Consider the following 19373-nt stretch of genomic DNA (forward strand, 5'->3'; position numbering starts at 1 on the left):
TTGGCTATATTCCCAAAAGTGGTATTGCTGAGTCTTGAGGATGGTTGTTTTGCTTTGTGTTTTTGTTTTTTGAGATAGGGTTCTTTGTTTAGCTCTGGCTGTTTTGGAACTCAGTCTGTAGATCATAGTGGCCCTGAACTTAGAGATCCACCTGCATCTGTCTCCTGAGTGGTGGGGTTAAAGGTGTGCATTACCATGTCTGGCTCCTTGAAAGAATTTTATCTCTTTATTTCTTTATTACTTAAAAAAATACCAATTCAAATTCCCACTCCCTTTCCTCCTCTCAGTCCCCTCCCTCTCCTTCCACAGACCCTCCCCCGACCCCTCCATAGTTTAGCTATGATTCTGAGACACTATCCCCACTGACATTCTTGGCAGTGTTTGTCCAGCCATTTTCCACCAGTTATACAGTTTATTATAGGCATTTTCTTCCACTTGCTAAAGTCTTGCTTTTCCTTATGTTACTTTACATTTTTCTTATGTTAAGGTCTCAACTCCTGTCTAATTCACTGCTTTTGTTTTGTAGAAATAACACAGTGTTCATCCCAGAGCACAGACATTCATCCACGTTCAGTTCCTGGGAAAGTGTGTGTGCTTTCAGCCCCTCACATCTTGTGAGTCTGTATGCCTGCAGTACATGTTCATCTGTTAGGTTGAACATAAGCTAATGTCAGCCACAGTCTTGGGTTGTGTCAATTGTGCATTCTCTAATAATTGTCAGAGTGACTTACAAAGCTCAGTGAGACATTTTTCTTGCTATTATTGGTTCATGTAAAAACAATTCCCATAAATTTCATAAGGTAACCCAAATAAGAGATGTGTAAGCTAAGTTATAGCGCAGGCATGAGAAACTGGCATGCTATCTGCAGGTTGATTCTCCTCCAGCATCTTCTTGTGCTTGCCAGTCTGGAAATTCTCCAGACCTACTGGTTAGAGTTTGTTGAGGCGATGATTTGGAGATTTAACTCAATTTGAGCATCTTTCCTATCCTTGGAGGTAGGGGATAAGACTGAAAATTCCACTCACTAATCAATGGTGAGGTTTCCTGGCAATTGGCTTTTCTTCCTTCATGATTTACGTCATTTCCATGGGCTCAGGTATGGCTGGAAGGGGTGTTTGTTTTGTTTTGTTTTTTTATAAAGGTATTTTCCCATCACTCAGGAAATTCCAAGAGTTTTATGATTTCTGTGCCAGAAACCCAGGAAGACACTAAATATTTAATTTCTTCTTATAAAATCACATTCATATTCCTGAATAAACCGAAGCAAGGACTCAATCCTGGGAGGCTTTGTGCATAGCATTCAGTGAACAAGTGAAGATTAGATTATGCTGTAAGAAGGAAGGATGGAGGTAGAGGAAGCATTTTGTGAAAGTCCTTTTGGGTCAACAGAAATTTGGAATAAAATGTTTTGAATGAGTTAATGATCTTCTTCAAAGCCATTAAATGAATGTCATTTCCACAGTAGATGGATTAATTATGAAGAGACAGAAAATGGTTCAGAAAAGAATTAAATGCCAGCACAGAAAGGAATTTAAGAATGAGAGAGTTAAGATATTTGAAAATCCTGAAGTACAACCAGCTAAGATCTTTTTCTTGAGTCTTAAGGAACAGAATGCCAGGCTGTGGGAATATTAAGAACTTCAAATTTTAAAATATGTTTAAAAGCTTAAAAAGAAGAGCTGTAAGATTTGAGGAAACAGAAGTTTCTTAACAACTTGGTATGTCTCCAAAAACCAAGAAGGAAAAAGACAAAACTGGCTGCAAAACTCATAAAAGCGGAGAACTATTTCTCTTATACAAGACTGGCATGGACAGGAAAATCAAAGCCAGAAACAACAGGGATTCTAAGACTGAAACCTGCTGCCTAACCAGATGCTGAGAATTAGGGTTTGCATTATTCAAAAGCGTCTTTTCGTTGGCCCCATTGTGTACAGTCTCTTCACCTGCTAGATGGAGTCAGCCAGGGGTGAAAAAGTTCCCAGATGTCCCTTATCAGTTCCACCTAGAAGATAGTTCTAGAACAACCCAGTAATACACACACACACACACACAAACAACTCACTCACACTCATACCCTATAAAACAAACAAAAAAGCAACAGAGCAGGAAAGATGGCTCAGTAATTAAGAACACTTTTTCTTGGGTTTTTTTGTTTTTTTTTCTGAGACAGGGTTTCTCTGTGGTTTTTGGAGCCTGTCCTGGAACTAGCTCTGTAGACCAGGCTGGTCTCGAACTCACAGAGATCCACCTGCCTCTGCCTCCCAAGTGCAGCCGTTAAAGGCTAGGCTTACAACCAAAGAACACTTTTTCTTATAGAGGGCCTGGGTTCTATTCCCAGTACCCACATTAGCACCTTACAACTGTCCGTAGCTCCAGTTCCAGAGCATCTTCCCCAGGTATGAGGCACAGACATACACGGGAATAAAACATTTGTATATATAAAATAAATAAATCTTTAAGAAGCCGTAAGAATTTCCCTTTAAAACAATAATAACAGGAATCTTTAAGTAGTTAGTATTATATTTTAATTGGTGCAGATTGTGAGCTCAATCTGAATTTTCTTGAATATCACTGGATTAAACTTGCCCAAACAAATGGATAGTTTAACCAGAGATTTCTAAAGATTTTAAATTTAGGAACCTAAACTCTTTTTGATGAGATCATATACTATAATAAAAATAGTGTTTTAGACATTCAGTGTAGATGAGTCCTTTTGTGCCTTATTGTTGTGGGCCTATGTGGAAAAAATACAACTATTTGCCACATATACCTTAAGAAATACCCCCTGGCCTGGCTGTGGTGGCTTATATCTTCAATCCCAGCACTAGGAGGCAAAAAGTAGTCGCATCTCTCTGAGTTCAAGGTCAGCTTGGTCTACAGAGTGAACTCTAGGACAGCCAGGCCTACACAGAAAAACCATGTCTTGATCACCCCCCCCACACACACACACACAAATAATATTCCCTGCAAGCATTTGGAATATAGAAATACTTTGTAGAAATATAGAAACACTTTATATCTAAAGTTAAAGGATCTGTAAAAGATAATGTGTAACAAAGCGGGCCCTGTTGAAGGTTTGGGTTACTGTGTAGTCAGCACATAGAAAAAGAAAATAAACAAACTTAACTGGATTAATTTTTCTAACCTATTGATGTTTTATGGAGGTGAAGAAGGGATCTAGCTATTTTTGGCCTGAGATTGAAGGAGTCAGCCCAGTTTGGGTGGTCTATAAAAGTACAGACTCTGGGCAGCAGGAAATGGCTAACTACATGAACCAACCTGGTGGTATAAGACTAAATGTTAGCTACCAGGAGGGTGAGGCAGGAAGATCACAAGTTCCAGGCCTGTTTGGGGCTACCGAGTGAGTTCAAGGGCAACTCTGACATCTTACCAAGACCAAGTTTCAAAATAGAAAAGATTGGGCTGGGAGTATAACTCAGTTGGTAGCATACCCAAGGACCTACCACATAAACCAGGCATGGTGTCACACTCCTATAACCCTAGCATTTGGGAGGTAAGGGCAAGAAGATTAGAAGTTCAAGGTTATTCTTGGCTATATAGCAACTTAAGAGGGCAACCTGGAGTATATGAGACCCTGTCTCAAAAAAATCTACAAAATCAGACTTTGATACCATGGGTACTGGAATTATCATCTACAAAAGATAAAATGTATTAAATAGAAGAGTAGATTCAAATAGTGATGAAAGGTAGAGTTGATCAGAACATTTTGAAGAAAACTAGATATAATTAGTAAGGTAAAATAAGCAAAACATCAACTAACTTAGACTAACTAAAGGGGCTAGAAAGATGACCCAGTGGGTAGATTTCACAGCAACTACCTTTGCACCCAAGTTTGGGTCCTCAGCACCATGTAACAGCTAGGGGAGGAAGTGAGCAGAGACAGGTAGATCACAGTGGACCGCAGGGGCTTGCTGGCTAGCCAGTCTAAATTCACTGAGAGATTCTGTCTCAAAAAATAAGGTAGTAATTCAGTCAAGGAAGACACTTGGGGTTGACCTCTGATCTGCGTACACCCATGAGAGGGTGAATCTACACACAGCTACACACACTTCCACACACATGCATACACCACAGACACAAAGAAAAGTAAGCAGTGTAACAGGCCAAGAGGTAGAAATCATGAGAGATGTTAAAAGACTTGAGGTTTACCGTCATAACCAAGTGGTTAGAGTAACATTACCAGTAATGTGACATCTGGCACCTGAAGGAGTGTACAAGAAAGAATACAATTGCTACATCTGTGAAATACTTGTCCCCAGATGCATTTTTCTGAATTTAATCATTAAAAAATCAGATAATACCCAAATGAGGGACACAGTACAAAATGACCTGAGTCTTCAAAAGTATCAAGGTCATGGAAGTCAAGGAAAGGCCGAGGACCATTCTGAGAATGGAGAATGAATAGATACGGGCAAGTAATATAGTACATGGAGCTGGGGCAGACAGTGTGGCTGTGAGGACTGCAGGGCAGACACTAGAGGAGTCAGTGTCTATGTTTGCTTATTCTATTACCATTGCATTGTACTATTTACTGTACTAACATTGGCATTTGAGGGAGCTGGAGAAAGTGTGTATGAGCTATGGTCCTACTTGTGTAACTCTTTGTAAGTCTGAAGTTACTTTAGAAAGATAGTTTAAAATTTGAAGTATATCACACTTCAAGCATGTCCTCCCCTTTTCCCAGCTCCGACTAGTCTTCTCCTTCCCCTTGCGTCCCTTCCATTGTATGCATAGCTGAGGTTTTAATTAAAAACCAAACCAAACCCACACAAACAAAAAACTGAGCTATATTTAAGGAGAGGCAGCAACAGAGAAAAGGAAAGCATAAAAGAGAAGCTGCAGTAGCCATCAAAGTGCAATCCAAAAGGAAGGGAAAATGGGGAAGAACAACATTTGAAGCTGTATAGACATGCCCAGAATTTGTGGAGTACAACGATACTGAGACTTAACAGGCTTAGCATAAATAAGTTTTGGGGAAAAAAAAGAATGTGCCAGATAAAAAGCTATTCATACGTTGATACGACCCAGCAAGAATGTAGAACAGCAGAAGCAAACAGAAGATCTTCACAATACCCCAGAGACAAGATAGGCTTCTCTCAAGCTTATTTTTATGAGACGGGTAGCTGACTTCTCAACAGTATCAAGGTGCTAGAAATCACTAGAATGGTATCCTTAAAGTTTTTTTTTCTACAAAATATTGACTTTAATAATGTAATTAAAGTGATAACAAAATAAGACTGTTTTTATTTCTGAAGTAAATATTTTAGTCAAAGATGCATCAGAAATCAAATATTTCTTTGACATTTCCAAGAGACTTTAGTTATTAACTACATTATAGTTGTTAGCATTATATAGTAACAGTGTTTAAAATATATTATAAACCTTTATCTTTCTCTTTAATTTAAATGAAATATAAAATTAAGAATTTCTTAACATGATCCATTTTGGAAAACATTTAAAATGATATGAACCACTGTCATACAGAAAATGCCATTGGAATCACGTGTCGTGTTCTAAGGCTTGAATGGTGCCAGGCACAGAGCTTGGCACGGATGCAATGTTCCACAGCTGTCTGCCCACTCACTCTCTTACGCATGCGCTCATTCAGAGACTCTGGCTTACGGGGAGTCTGCATCATAACCAGTAGGGCAGACGCAAGCTTTTATCAATAAATCTGGAGTCTGACAAAGACCTTGGCGATGAAGAGTGGAAAAGAGGAGAAGCTGAGTATCAAGATTTCAAACTGCTTGATTGAAACCTGCCAAGGGAAGCCTGGTATCCTTAAAGTTTTAAGAGAATTCACCCTACTGTCTCTGCCTGGCAAAACCACCTTTGAAGTGTAGAGAAGTATAGGCTATCTGAAGACACACAGCTGGAGAGGGCTTACTATTGGCAGATCTCACTAGAGACTGCTGAAGGATGTATTTCCTGAAGAAAGAAAATGGCCTCAACAAGGTTTAGACTCAAAACGGTTAGCTAACACCCAAAAATACAATTTGTGAGTGAAGGTTTTTAAATAGCTGGCGATATGAAATAGTAATAATGCCCAGTTTTTTTATATAAAACAAATCAAGATGGAAATAATTCAGATGAATTGGGAGTGATAGAATCAAAATTTATTTTGGTTTGGGGGACGTAGGTAGAGATACCATGTTTAAGACTTGTTAAGTTGAACTTTTAAAATTTTGGGATAAGTAATAACAAAACACATTTTGACAATTTCATTTCAAAAGGTATTAAAGGGAAGAAAACTAGATCACAAAAATACATACTGTGATGGAGATGAAGTTGGTGAAAATGGATGGCTTTGTGTGTGAGTGTGTGTGTGTGTGTGTGTGTGTGTGTGGGCATGCCTGTGTCACAGCACATATATAGTGGTCAGAGGACAACCTTGAGGGTGGTCCTCACCTTTTACCTTGTTTGAGGCAGGGTCTCTGTTGTTGACTGTTGTGTGCAACAGTCAAGGCAGTGGGCTTAGGAGTCTCCTGTCCCCATTGTTCATCTTGCTTTAGGAGTATGGCATTATAGATGTGTGCTACCATACCTGACTTTATGTGGATTCTGGGGATTTGAACCCATGTCCTTGTAATTGCGTAGGGAGCACTTTATTCACTAAGCCATCTCCCTTGCTCCTGAACTGGACTTCTGTCTTTAAAAGGCAAATTTGTTGGCTAGAGTGGAGAAAAAGCAAAATTCAACATGAGGCTGTTTAAAGGAGAAATAAACTGTGAGGCTACAGAAAAGCTCATAGTTATGGGGGTGTGGGGGAGGAAGGCTAGCAGTATTCCTGAAGAAACCTAAAGCTGCTTTATTAATATCAGAAAAACTTCAAGGAGAAAAGTACTTTTATATGTTGTAAATCTCTAGACAGCTCCCTGTCTATCTTTAAGCTTGTCTAATATATCAGGAAATTCCTAAGCCCCTGTTCTGAACACAAGAGTCACAACATATCCCTGGGAAAACAGGTTCTTCCTGGCAGGTTGGGCTGCAGTTTATGAATTCCTGTATTGTGTTTCCCTCTGCATCTTAAAGGCTAGTACTGTCTCTCTTTTCTTCAAGTGGTGGATTAGTGTCTCAAGCACATGAAGTATGTTACATTGTTTAAAAGAATCAGCAAGTGTTGAAAAAAGAGGGTTCGTTTTCCTCTCTTGTTCCGGGTTAGGTGATATGCTCTCCCTAGAGGTAGAACAGAGAGTCTGAGCCGCCAGCTGTGGAGGAGGAGACTAAATCATGCCGGGAGGGATCAACTGGCTACGCTGTGGTTCTGCGTGCTGTGGCAGTGTGAGGAAGAAGTGAGCATAGAGCATTGCGTGAAGGGCGACCCGGGAGCTTGGTAGAGACCAAATGTCTTATTTCAGAATTCTCTAAATTGTCAGCTTTTCATTGTTCTGCAGGAAGAATTCTAGCTTCTTATCCTGAGATGAGCTTGTCCCCAAATCTGGTTCCAATCCCCCCCCCCTGTGTTCCATTGTTGAACACATTTTGCTGTATGATATCACCATTTGGCTGAATGTTAAAAGGCCCTGTGTATCTTAGATGTCAGAATTCAAACCACCAAGTATAGATGGTTTTGTTCAGCCAGATTCTTAAATGTAATCTAATTCAAGCTCTTGGCTAAAAGTATGTTCCACATTTATCAAAATGACATCTAAGCATCTCAAGTACATATAAAAATACATCTAAGTCCCAGGTGTTACTGGATCAGGTTTGGAGAGCTAGCACCAGATGCCTTTCTAGATAGTTTCATTGTTTTCATGATTGTCAAAAACGTCTGTATGGATGTCAGTCTTTGCTTTCAAGCGTAGCTGTCAAGTGCAGTGCTTGATTTCGAAGGCATAGAAATCCTGCTGCTGATTTTTTTCTGGTCTGGGCTTTCACATGACTTTGCAGAGACTGCTTCTAAAGAGCATGCCAGTGGCTTTACCAGGCATCACCAGTTAGACTGAAACAGAGGGTGTCCGAAGTCACTCTCTGATCTGGCTAACTTTCTTCTTTAACTGAAAGTTAGTAACGTTTCCCTCCTGAGAGGGGATCAGTCAGAAGCTAGGCCAGGCGAAAACTCCTGTCAGTATGTACATTGACTGTGCTGCTGTTTTCTCCTTATGACTTATAGTCTTAATAAATGCAAAAAAAAAGGCCAGTGAACGGTTTGTCTAAAAGAGCTTTAGCTACCATTGCGGTACTTAGCATGTGTTGTCAGCTGCAGTCATACATAGTAACGGAGGAGTAAGTGGCTCAGCTTTGTACTGGGTGTGGGACTGTAGAATAATGCACACCTTGATCTGTGAATATACAAATGTAATTATAATATTATTTATGGCTTAGGCTTCTAGGAAATTTATCATTAATGCCATTTCGTCTCCAGATTTGAGTTATTTTGTCATTTCAGGAAGAATTTTAGGGGTCATTCTGCAGATTGTTCTTAATTGCTGGCATCTACATGAATTGTGGACATGTGCTGCACACTTAGACTTTTTGATATTCAGTTTTTTGAATATAACCAGTGTTTATGTTATTTCCATAGTCAGTTTATCACAACATGACCTGTGACTTCTGAATGAGCTACAGCTGGGGAATGTGTTCATAACCTACATAGTTTACGTGGTTTTCTTATCAGCCCTTTATCAGAATTCTCATTAAAACAGCCCACCCTCTCTTCGTTCCTCTTTTTCTCTATTCTCCCACTTCTCTACCCCCTTTTTTGAATTAGAATATAAGAAATAGAAATAAGGCAATAGGAAGAAAATAAAATATATGAAGGTGAATACGATTGATCCTAGAACAATCTAGGTTGACTGTATATTGATATCATTAGTGCTTGGTTGGTAAAGGTAGCTAGTTTTGTTTGTTGTATCATGCTATCAGTTATCAAACTCAGTGTATCAAATAGCAATCTGATTGCTTCATGAATTCATACATTTTTCCTTCTACTGCCATCAGGCAGTGTTATTATGACCATTTTACAGATGAGGAAACTGAAAATACAGTTGGGTGGCTGAGCTGAAACTTGATCTCCATCACTAACACAGCAAAGGCCTCTCAGGCAGGCAAGGCCTTACAGATGGAGCAGTCCGCGCTCTACTCAGCAGCTCTGCCTGAGCTCCAGGCACTTAGAATTGGCTGCAAAACAGGAAAGTTTTTGTCTTAGGAATTGATAGTTTCATGTAAGTTTAACAGCAAAGTGAAGATGTAAAATCCCAATAAATTTATTTTACTTTTTATTTAAAATAAACAAACCAAACTCCAGAAGTGCCTCCTATATGGCAGGCACTGACCCAGAACAACACAGAGATTTTTACATCCTTCAGCTTGTGCTGTATTGAGACAAGACATTTAATAGGTAAAATGGTCAGACTGTAAATTCTTTAAGCAGAATAAAATATGGTAGGGTAAAAGGTTTTATAAGTGTGTGCGAGTTTGTTGGGATGTAGTTTTAAATGGTGATCCTTGTGTAGAAGATTTTGAGCTAAGATTTGATGGTGATAAGGCTAGCCGTCTGGATATCCGGGGAAGAACATTGCAAAGGCAGCAGGCACCGCAGGAACCCTAGGGTGAGTGAGGAGATAAGTTTGGCTAAACTTAAGTGAACAGGACGGGAGAACTAGGAGGTAATGTCTCAAAGGCAAACTGGAAGAGAAGGGTCAGATGAAGAAAACCCTTGGTCAGTTTAAATTTTGGGCTTTTTATGCTAAAGAAGCTATGCATAGACGTAGTAGTCTGACCTAGATTTTTAAAAGATCACTGCAGTTGCTATGTTGTGAACACTTGAACTGGACAAAGCGGGAAGACAGCTGTGTCACTAAGTACTCTGAGGCATTCTCAGCCTTATAAAATATGTCCACATCTGACATTTCATGTGATTCTCAGACGAGCCCTGCGACATATTTGTTATTTTTTATATTTTACTGTGAGGAATTGGAAGCTTAAAGAACTTAACTAACTTTTCCAGGCAGGCATTTGAGTCACATCTTGAATCCAGATCTTCTGCCTTCAAATTTTGTGCTCTTTCTAATTTTCCACATTACACCCCCAAAGGTCTCCATGATCTTTCTCAACTGAAAATAATTCAGCTTTTCATGTGTGGGTCTCAGAACAATAGCAACGTTTGGTTTGCGGGGTGTGTGTGTGTGTGTGTGTGTGTGTGTGTGTAATGAGAAGCAGTGTTACTCTTACCTGTGGAGATGGCTTCAATTTAAAAATTGATCTACTTGTAGCATAAAAAAACCAGGCTTTCCAAGGGTACACTTGGACATGTGCCATTTTATGTTCAGCCACTTGGTATGAAGATTGGATATCTGAAGTCTTAAGGATAAGTGGCCCCATTAATAACCGAAAACAGTTGTTGACATTTAGAATTTCATAGGTGAAAGAGTAAAGTAGCAATTCTTGTAATGCTTCTTTCAAACTTTGGAAGAAATGAAAATAATTCATGCTTTATTAATCTATGCTTTTCAGGATCATTGGCCCATAACATGAGCAAGGTTTTTTTTGTGTAATGATTATTCTGTGGATTAGAGCCATCATGACTCTTGGTGGGTAGCATGTTTCTGGTTGTAGAGTCGTAGATCACAGAGACTCATGTTTTCTTAGTATTTGTTAGTTTATTTTAAACTACTGGATAGAACTTGGTCTACGTTAATTATAAAAAGTTAAGCTGGGGGCTGGAGAATTGGCTCAGCAGTTAATATAAGAGCACTTTCTGCTCTTGCAGAGGACCCGATTTGATTCCCAGCCCCCAATGGCAGCTAACAACTGTCTATAACTCCAGCTTCAGGGAGTCCAGCCCCCTCTTCTAGTTTCCAAGAGCACTGCATGCACATGTGCATAGACGTACATGCAAGCAAAACATCCAAGCAGATAAAACAAATAAATGCATATTTAAGGTTTAGTTAATTATTTTATTACTATTATGGGTAATAAAGTCACCAGATAGCAGTCACTAGCCTAGCTGCATATTCTTGCTGTGCTGCACTCATCTTTCTGTGTTCTTGGAAATTTAATTTTTTCCAATATTACAAAAATACTCAGGCCAAGAATCTAAAAGTTCATATCAACAATAATTTTCTCATACCCTTTTGTATATTTGGCTACTTCAAGAGCTGCCAAATTCCTCTTGATATTTGTAATATTACAATTATTCTTAGACAATCCTGAAATCTGGCAATGGAATAAAATTCTTTTAAATATTAAGAGATACAAGGAAACTATAAATGTGAAGTTATTCTCATAGCTAAGCTTAAGTTTCTCCCAGTTATTTCAGAGCTCAAGTATTTTTTCAGAAATTTCACATTAAGCATTAAAATATGTATGAATTGGAGACCAAATAGCATTTCCTCCCTGGGGAAAAAAAAAAAGGAAATCAAAAAAAAGGAAGACAGTAAACTTGTTAATATACTTATTTTCCAGACCAGTATGTGGATAATAAACTCAAGACTTAGGTTATTTAAATCCTAAGTTTTGGTAATTTCCTTGCTCAAAGTGTTACATTGCCTCTAGATAACGGTGTGGTGAAGTGCACTTTGTGAGAGTTGAGCTCTTTGGTTTACAAGGAAGTGTAGAATTCTCAAAGTAGCTGTGGGCGATTGCTGGGGCACATTAGTATTACAGCATCAGAATCATTACCAGCATCGGCAGTGCAGAGAACAGCGGCCACTTTTGCATCAGTAGCATACTTGTCTTCTAATAAATGTGCTGAAGTTGTTGCACAGTTTTAGTATAGATGAGATAGACCACACTGGTGACAGGCCTGGGCCGTGTAAATAGCTGTAAATGACGGCGAGCACACCAGCTCTGAGATGGTGAGATGGTTGAGGAATTATGATCAGAGAATCTTTAAATCTCTAAAGTATTAACAGTCCTGAACTAGTTTACAAAAAAAAAAAAATCAGTAAACCCCAGATTTTGCCACTTTTGGCTATGTCCTTCTGTCCCAGTCCTTCTCTGAACTGTCTACTTCAGAGGGAGCCCTGGTGAAGGCGTGAATCTTCAAAAAAGATGCTGTAGAAAGCATGGGTAGAGGTTCTTAGCCACTGGCAGTCATCCGGACAGCTTGTTAAAACACTGACTTTTAGACAACCACCCCCAGAGTTTCTTCATACAAGAATTTGCTTTTCTGACCAGTTACCAGGTGATACCAACACTGCTAGTCCAGATGCCTCAGTGAGAGCCACTGTACCAGAAGAAGGTACACTCTGATACAGAGGAGAATACGAACTGTGTTAAGTCATTTTTAGAAGGCAGAACAGCCATTTTGACTTCTCTGTTTAAAGTCTGAGAGTTACATTAGGGAGACTCCTTGTGGAGTTCAGAGCCTAGGATATTGTCTAATAATGTGCTTTTCTGGCAGTCATAGTGAATAGTAAACAAATAACACTCATGCTTAAAATGAAGATGACTGATTATGCCACCAGACCAGGAAATTCCACCAGCCATTGGAAAGATTATGATGGATATACAGAAGAGTATAAATTCACACAAGGACAAAGTGATTTTGCTTCACTGTATAAATTATTAGACTTAGTAAGCATGGCAGGCAAGGCCACACATACCTAGCCTTGTGTTATTGCTCTCTCTTCTCTCTTGAGATGCTCCTCTTCCCACTCTGTGCTGCCCGTGTCCACATCCCCACCCTTAAATAATGCTCTGTTGAGCCCGTGTGCTTCACTCATAGAACTGTTGTGTTTGTGTGAGATGCCTTTCCTCGCTCTCGTGCTCCTGCTCATTTGTTTGCTGCTTGCCATTTAGAATTGCCTCAGGAGCCTCTCTGTAGAGTCCAGTGCTCTCGCCTGTATATTTCATAGCGTTCTGCTTAGCCCTGTTATGTATGACACTGACCACTCTTCTGACAGTCAACTCGTCAATCAGTCATACCCATCTATACAAAGTAACTTAGTTTTTTATCTTTTTTTTTTTTTTGTCATTGTGTGTTTACCAAAGAATAGGTCCCTGGAACATAATAGATATTTAGTACATGTTTATTAGGTAAACAGTCATTTGGGGAACTGTCATCAACAGTATAGTGTAATGATGGAGCTCAGTTCTGAATCTACGTCATGACTCCCTAGAGTGGGAGGTGCCCTCTGAGTCCCCGAAGGGGTCAGAGCATGGATTCTGTTCATCTGTTCAGCAAGGAGCACAACTGAGGGGCTAAACAAACAGATTTTGTCAGCTTAAGGGGAAGTTCTTAACTCTTATTTCTTAGCATAGTGTTATAAATATAATTTCTGATACCAAAGACAAAGGTTTTTGTTTGTTTTTAAGTCTTAAAAAGAAAACATGAGACTTATTGTTTAACCCTTCTTCCCTGCTTTCTCACTTGTTTCTTCCCCAGGTTCAATTTGACATTGCACTAGGCCTCTTCAGTTACACATTGAACTAGGCCTCTCCAGTTAGATATTGTACTAGGTCTCTCCAGTTAGATATTGTATTAGGCCTCTCCAGTTAGATATTGTACTAGGCCTCTCCCCCAGGTTCAGTTAGATGTTGTACTGGGCCTTTCCTCCAGGTTCATTTAGGCATTCTGTGTGTACAGCATCCCTTCCATGTGTGCCCGCATGCCAGAAGAGGGTGCCAGATCTCATTATAGATGGCTATGAGCCACCATGTGTTTGCTGGGAATTGAACTCAGGACCACTGGAAGAGCAGTCAGTGCTCTTAACCACTGAGCCATCTCTCCAGTCCTCCGTTAGGCATTCTACAAGGCAGCAAGGCTTGCAGTATTGCATGGCTGCTTAAGTAAGCATTCAGCCTGAAATATACAATTGTAATAACAATTTAGTATTAGTTTTGTAAAATTAAATTTTATACAATAGTCAAAATTTGGCAGTGTACCTTTGAAGAGTTTGCAGTTTGTCAGAATAGCAACATGCCATATGAGAACTGAAGGTGGCAGTGATTTCTAGTGGTAAAGAATTGAGAAACCAAAAGAATAGAAAATCAGGAAAGGATTCTAGAGAAATGTATCTGCCTCTTGTTTTCCTCCCGCCTACTCATGCTTATTTGAAGATAAACCTTGGTAGCCCCCAAAGGCTTTTACTTTTAGACCAGGGGGCCCTAACTGCTCCTTTTCATCAGTCTTACCTTCTCCTTCCACTTTATTCTTGAAATACAATCTTTTATTATTAATTCCCAGAGAATTCTCTTTGTGATGAATCAGGATCATGACTAATGTAAGTTATGTGTGTAGCTTTTATAAAAATAAACATATTTAAAATGATATTGATAAGCCAGATTTCAAGCACATGATCAATGAGTTTAAAGTATTATATTTATCACAATATTGTCTGTATGTCTGCCTGCCTATGTATGTATGTATGTATGTGTGTGTGTATGTATATATGTGTGTATGTATGTATGTGTCTAATTTATGTTATTATTTTCCCCAAACACTCATGCCTATCATACTGATGAGTGAAAGCCTGAGGAGAGTTGAAAGTAAGCAGTAAATAAAAACTTTTACTTATAAATGAAAATAGACTATAATTAGATTTAGATAACTTTATTTTATTTTTTTAAAGATTTATTTATTATGTATACAACATTCTGCCTCCCTGTATGCCCACATGCCATAGGAGGGCGCCAGATCTCATTACAGATGGTTGTGAGCCACCATGTGGTTGCTGGGAATTGAACTCAGGACCTCTGGAAGAGCAGGTGGTGCTCTTAACCTCTGAGCCATCTCTCCAGCCCCTAGATAACTTTATTTGATAGCCTGCTGTGTTGGTTAAGATTTCTATTGCTGTAGAGAAGACACCATGACCACAGCAATGCTTATAAAGGAAAACATTTAATTGTGACTTGCTTACAGTTTAGAGGTTTAGACCATTATTATCATGGCAGGAAGCAAGACAGCATGCAGGCAGACATGGTGCTGGAGAAGTAGCTGTGAGTTCTATATCTTATGTGGGCAAACAGGAAGTGGTCTGTCTCACTGGGTATGACCTCAAAGCATATATGAGACCTCAAAGCCTGCCTCCACAGCGACACACTTCTTCCAGCAAGGCCACACCTTCTCCACAAGGCCACACCTTCTAATAGTACCACTGTCTTTGGGGGCCATTTTCTTTCAAAGCACCACAGCTGCCGTCTAGCATTGTGGCAAGGCTAATGATGTCCTTGAGCACCAGAAGAGAACAGCAGTTCTGGATTTGCCTGTTGAAAACATTTTCTACTTCAAATATTTGCATTTAAAATTTGTTTATATGTACTTACGTGAGTTTCTATTCATATGTGTTAGCTTTCTGTTACTGTAATAAATACTTGAGATAAATCAACTTAAAAAGCAGAAAGGTTTATTTGGTTGTTGATTTCAGAGGTTTTAGTCCATGGTCTCTTGACTCAGTTACTTTGAGCTTGTAGTGACACAGTATATTATCAGGAACATGTCGTGGAAGAAGTCTGCTTACCTCAGAGCTGCTGGAAAGTGAGGGAGAAGAGCATTGGAAGGGCTAGGTTCCCAGCATCCCCTTCAAAAGCATGACTCAGTGTTCTGACTTCATCCACTTGGCCCTACCTCCTAATGGTTCCACTACCTCCCGATGGATACAAGCCTTCAGCGTACAGGTCTTTGAGAAAGAAGCTCTGAATATAAACTATAGCAATTTATATAATATAGTTGTAGGGTTTTAAAAGCAAGTAAAACACTGCATTGCTTAATTGATTTATAAATAAAGACTTTTATACTTATAAAATTATTTTTAAATTGTTGGCTATGTACGAGATGCCAGGCCTAGAGTACTTAAGGAATCAGTGCTCTACTTGTTTCTAGGCCTTGATTTTTTTTTGCTGCACGTGTGACTCTACAAGGCAGATCTTGCTTGCTTTCTAGCTAGACGTTGCTTATGTGTGTGCCATCTTAATTTCAACTACTGGTTCATTTGTTGTTGTCGTTGTTTTTAGCATGCTGGAGCAGGATTCCAGGAGAGTGAAGCCCAGCGTGAGCCCTGCAAGCCAAAGGAGGCATCTTTTAGAATTTTCCGCTAAAGAAGTTCAAGACCCATCAGATAGCATCAACCAGAAAAACAGCTACAGGTGGGATGGCCTGTTGGCCTTGTTGATTTAATGAACTGGAGAATCTTACCTATTGTCACTTGACATGTAAATAGTTCATATAGGCTGTGGGTAGTGGAGCAAGTGAAATACTGATGCCATTAATTTGTCTTATTTTTATTTTTAAAAGTAAAAAAGACTTATTTATCATGTATACAGTATCTGTCTGCATGTATGCCTGCAGGCCAGAAGAGGGTGCCATATCTCCTTACAGATGGTTGCAAGCTACCATGTGGTTGTTGGGAATTGAACTTAGGACCTCTGGAAAAGCAGCCAGTGCTTTTAACCTCTGGGCCATCTCTCCAGCTCCAATTTGTTTTATTTTTAAGATCAATTTTAAGAATAAATTTACTTTGAAACTCTTTCCAGTGTAGGATTTTTGTTGAGATGTGATAAGATAATGTTTGTATTGACATACATATATGTTAGAATTCATGTACTAGCTTTAGTTTTTTCACCCTATTATGGTTTAGTACATTTAACTAATATTATGCCTATGAGTAGATATGACGGAATGATATGGTTGAACCTATTTGTAGTCATTAAGTAAAATTATTATTTGTCGTGTTTTCTCCTTTCCTTTTTATAATTTAACAGATACTTTGGTAAATTTCTGTTCTGCTTAATGTTAAAGCAAAAGATGTACATGAAAACATAGTTCTCATAGTATGTTAATTAGAAGAAGGTACAGTTTTTAGAGCTATATCCTTTTTCATAAATATTGCCCTGTGTGTTTTGGGATTCTTGTTAGAGAAAAGCCAGCATCGTGAGCAGCAGGCAGAGAGGTCACAGCGCGGCAGCTGTCACGGTATAATGAAGTGCTTGAAGATGACACAGGCCTGCTTGCCCTGAGCTCTCTGCAGTTTCACAGGGCAAGGGCCACAGAGGAATCCTTCTGGCATTTTCTCTTAGTCAAGTTCTTCACTCTGTTTGCTATACAAAAGTTTTTAATTTCGTGTAATTTCATTTAAATTTTGCTTTTGTTGTCTGTGTTTTAGGGTCATAAAAAATCTTTGCTCAGATCAATATCTTGAAGCATGTCCTTTTTCTTCTGTATTTATGTCTTTGATCTTTTTTGAGTTTAGAATGTGTGTGTGTTGATCTGTAGAGGAATAGTTTCTTTTTACCATACATAGTTATCCAGTTTTCCGGACACTGTTCATTGAAAAGACTTCTGACATGTTTTTGCTGCCTTTGGGAAAGTTTAATTGTCTATGAATATATGAATTTATTTCTGAGTTCTGTGTTCTATTCTAATAGTTTATGTTTTTTCCCCTCATATCATGCTATTCTGGTTACGATATCATTGATTTTTTTCTTTTAAAATAGAATCTCATGGAGTCCATGCTGGTTTCAAACTGTATAGCTGAGGCCGATCTGGAGCTTCTACCTGATTGCTTTAGCTATTTGGAGTCTTTAGTAGTTCTGTACAAATTATAGGAATATGTTTTTATTTCTATGTCAAATGTTATTTGTACTTTGATAGAGGACTGGAGAGATAGCTCACTGGTAAAGTACTTACCTTGTATTTTGGTAAGAATTACATGGATCTCTAGACCACTTTGGGTAGTACGTGTGTTTTAACAATGTGAATTATATAGTCCACGAACATGGGATGTCCTTCCATGGATTTCTCCACTAGTGTGCCTGATGAATTTCATTGCAGATTATCCATTCCCTTTACCGAATTTGTTCTTAGGTATTTGTTCTAGCAGCTGTGAGTAGGTTATTTTATTCTTTCACAGTAGCTACAGTCTTCCTATTCATGGACCTCACTCAAGCAAGGCAGTCATTCTATCACTGGACTACACCCTCTACCCTCAAAGCTGCTAATTTTATACCCTACATTCTTACTTGATTGTCAGTTCTAATTGATTTTTGTGGAGTGGGGAGTTTTCTCTGTAAAATTGTGTTGTCTGTGAAAAAGGATTGTTTGACTTCTTTTTTAAAAAGAACAAAACAAAACATTTGAGGCTCTTTCTTGTTTTATCTTGCTTTTGGCTCTAAGGCTTCCAATACTATTTTGAATAAGTGAAGGTAGAAACCTTGTCTTGCTCGTGAGTTTAGAGGATTTGTGTATATTTCAGCTTCTTCTCATTCAGTATGATGTTCAGTATGATGTTCTCATTCAGTATGATGTTGGTCTGTCATATGGGGACTTAATTGTGTTGAGGTAAGTTCTTTCATACCTAATGAAAGGTTTCCGTACTCCGATACTAAGTCTCTCTGCTGACACAGCAAACCAAACCACGATTAAGATTAAAAATCTAGCCGGGCGATGGTGGCGCACGCCTTTAATCCCAGCACTCAGGAGGCAGAGGCAGGCGGATCTCTGTGAGTTCGAGACAAGCCTGGTCTACAGAGCTAGTTCCAGGACAGGCTCCACAGCCACAGAGAAACCCTGTCTCGAGAAACCAAAAAAAAAAAAAAAAAAAAAAAAAAAAGATTAAAAATCTAGGTTTATTGGTAAAACACTCGTGGATGGTCCTGGATGGGGAGAAGGAACCAGAAAACTATATGGCTGGTCTCTACACTTAATTTTCTTTTCTTTTTTTTTTTTTTTTGCGATAGGATGTTGAGTTTTACTAAATGCTTTTTCTTTTTCTTTTGAAACAATCATAAAGTTTTTGTTTTCAATTCTGTTGATATAGTGTGTTACATTTTTTATTTGTGTATATTGAGCCATCCTTGAATTTCTATAATAAATACCACTTGATCATGATGTATAATCTTTTTGATATTTTGGATTTGAGTTGCTAGTACTTTGTTGAAATTTTAATAGCTATGATAATCAGGGATTTTGGTCTGTGAATTCCTTTCTTGTATGTCTTCTTGTGGGACTTTGATGTCAGGATAGAACCACTTTGGAAGGGTTTCCTTTCTTTCAGTTCTTTGGACTAGTTTGAGACAAATTTACATTAGTTTTTGTTCTCTTTTGTCTGTTTGTTTGTTTTTTCAAAGAGCTTCATTAAGTTGTCAGGCTAGCCTCAACTTAGCAGTCTTCCTGTCTCGACTTTTGGATAGCTGGTGTGTTAGGTGTGTGCCACATCTGGCTCACTTTAGCGCTTCTTGCACAGTTTGCTGAAACCTTCTAGCTCTGGACTTTTGTTTTTTTGGGATGGGGTAGGGACTTTTTTATAACTAATTCTGTCCTCTTCCTTATTATTGGGCTGTTCAATTTTCCTTTATCATAATCTGTATTTTTAAATGCCTCATTTTTGTTTCAGTTTAGGGGAATTATGGTCCAAATAAAGGAAGGCTAAATAATCCTGTCATTTAAATGTTCTATTTGTTTGCATTAGCA

At 38.7% G+C, this 19373-nt stretch overlaps 1 protein-coding gene across 1 annotated transcript in view; it reads left to right on the forward strand.

Annotated features, from left to right (window-relative positions):
- The window catches only part of Atf6 (activating transcription factor 6), a 171634-nt gene that overhangs the window by 57495 nt on the left and 94766 nt on the right, over nucleotides 1-19373 (forward strand). Inside the window, exon 10 of the mRNA XM_057769619.1 lies at nucleotides 15920-16051. Coding sequence (XP_057625602.1) covers nucleotides 15920-16051 — 132 coding nt within the window. The remainder of the gene's footprint in view (nucleotides 1-15919; nucleotides 16052-19373) is intronic.

This window comes from Chionomys nivalis, chromosome 5, assembly GCF_950005125.1.
Source record: "Chionomys nivalis chromosome 5, mChiNiv1.1, whole genome shotgun sequence".
Lineage (NCBI taxonomy): Eukaryota > Metazoa > Chordata > Mammalia > Rodentia > Cricetidae > Chionomys > Chionomys nivalis.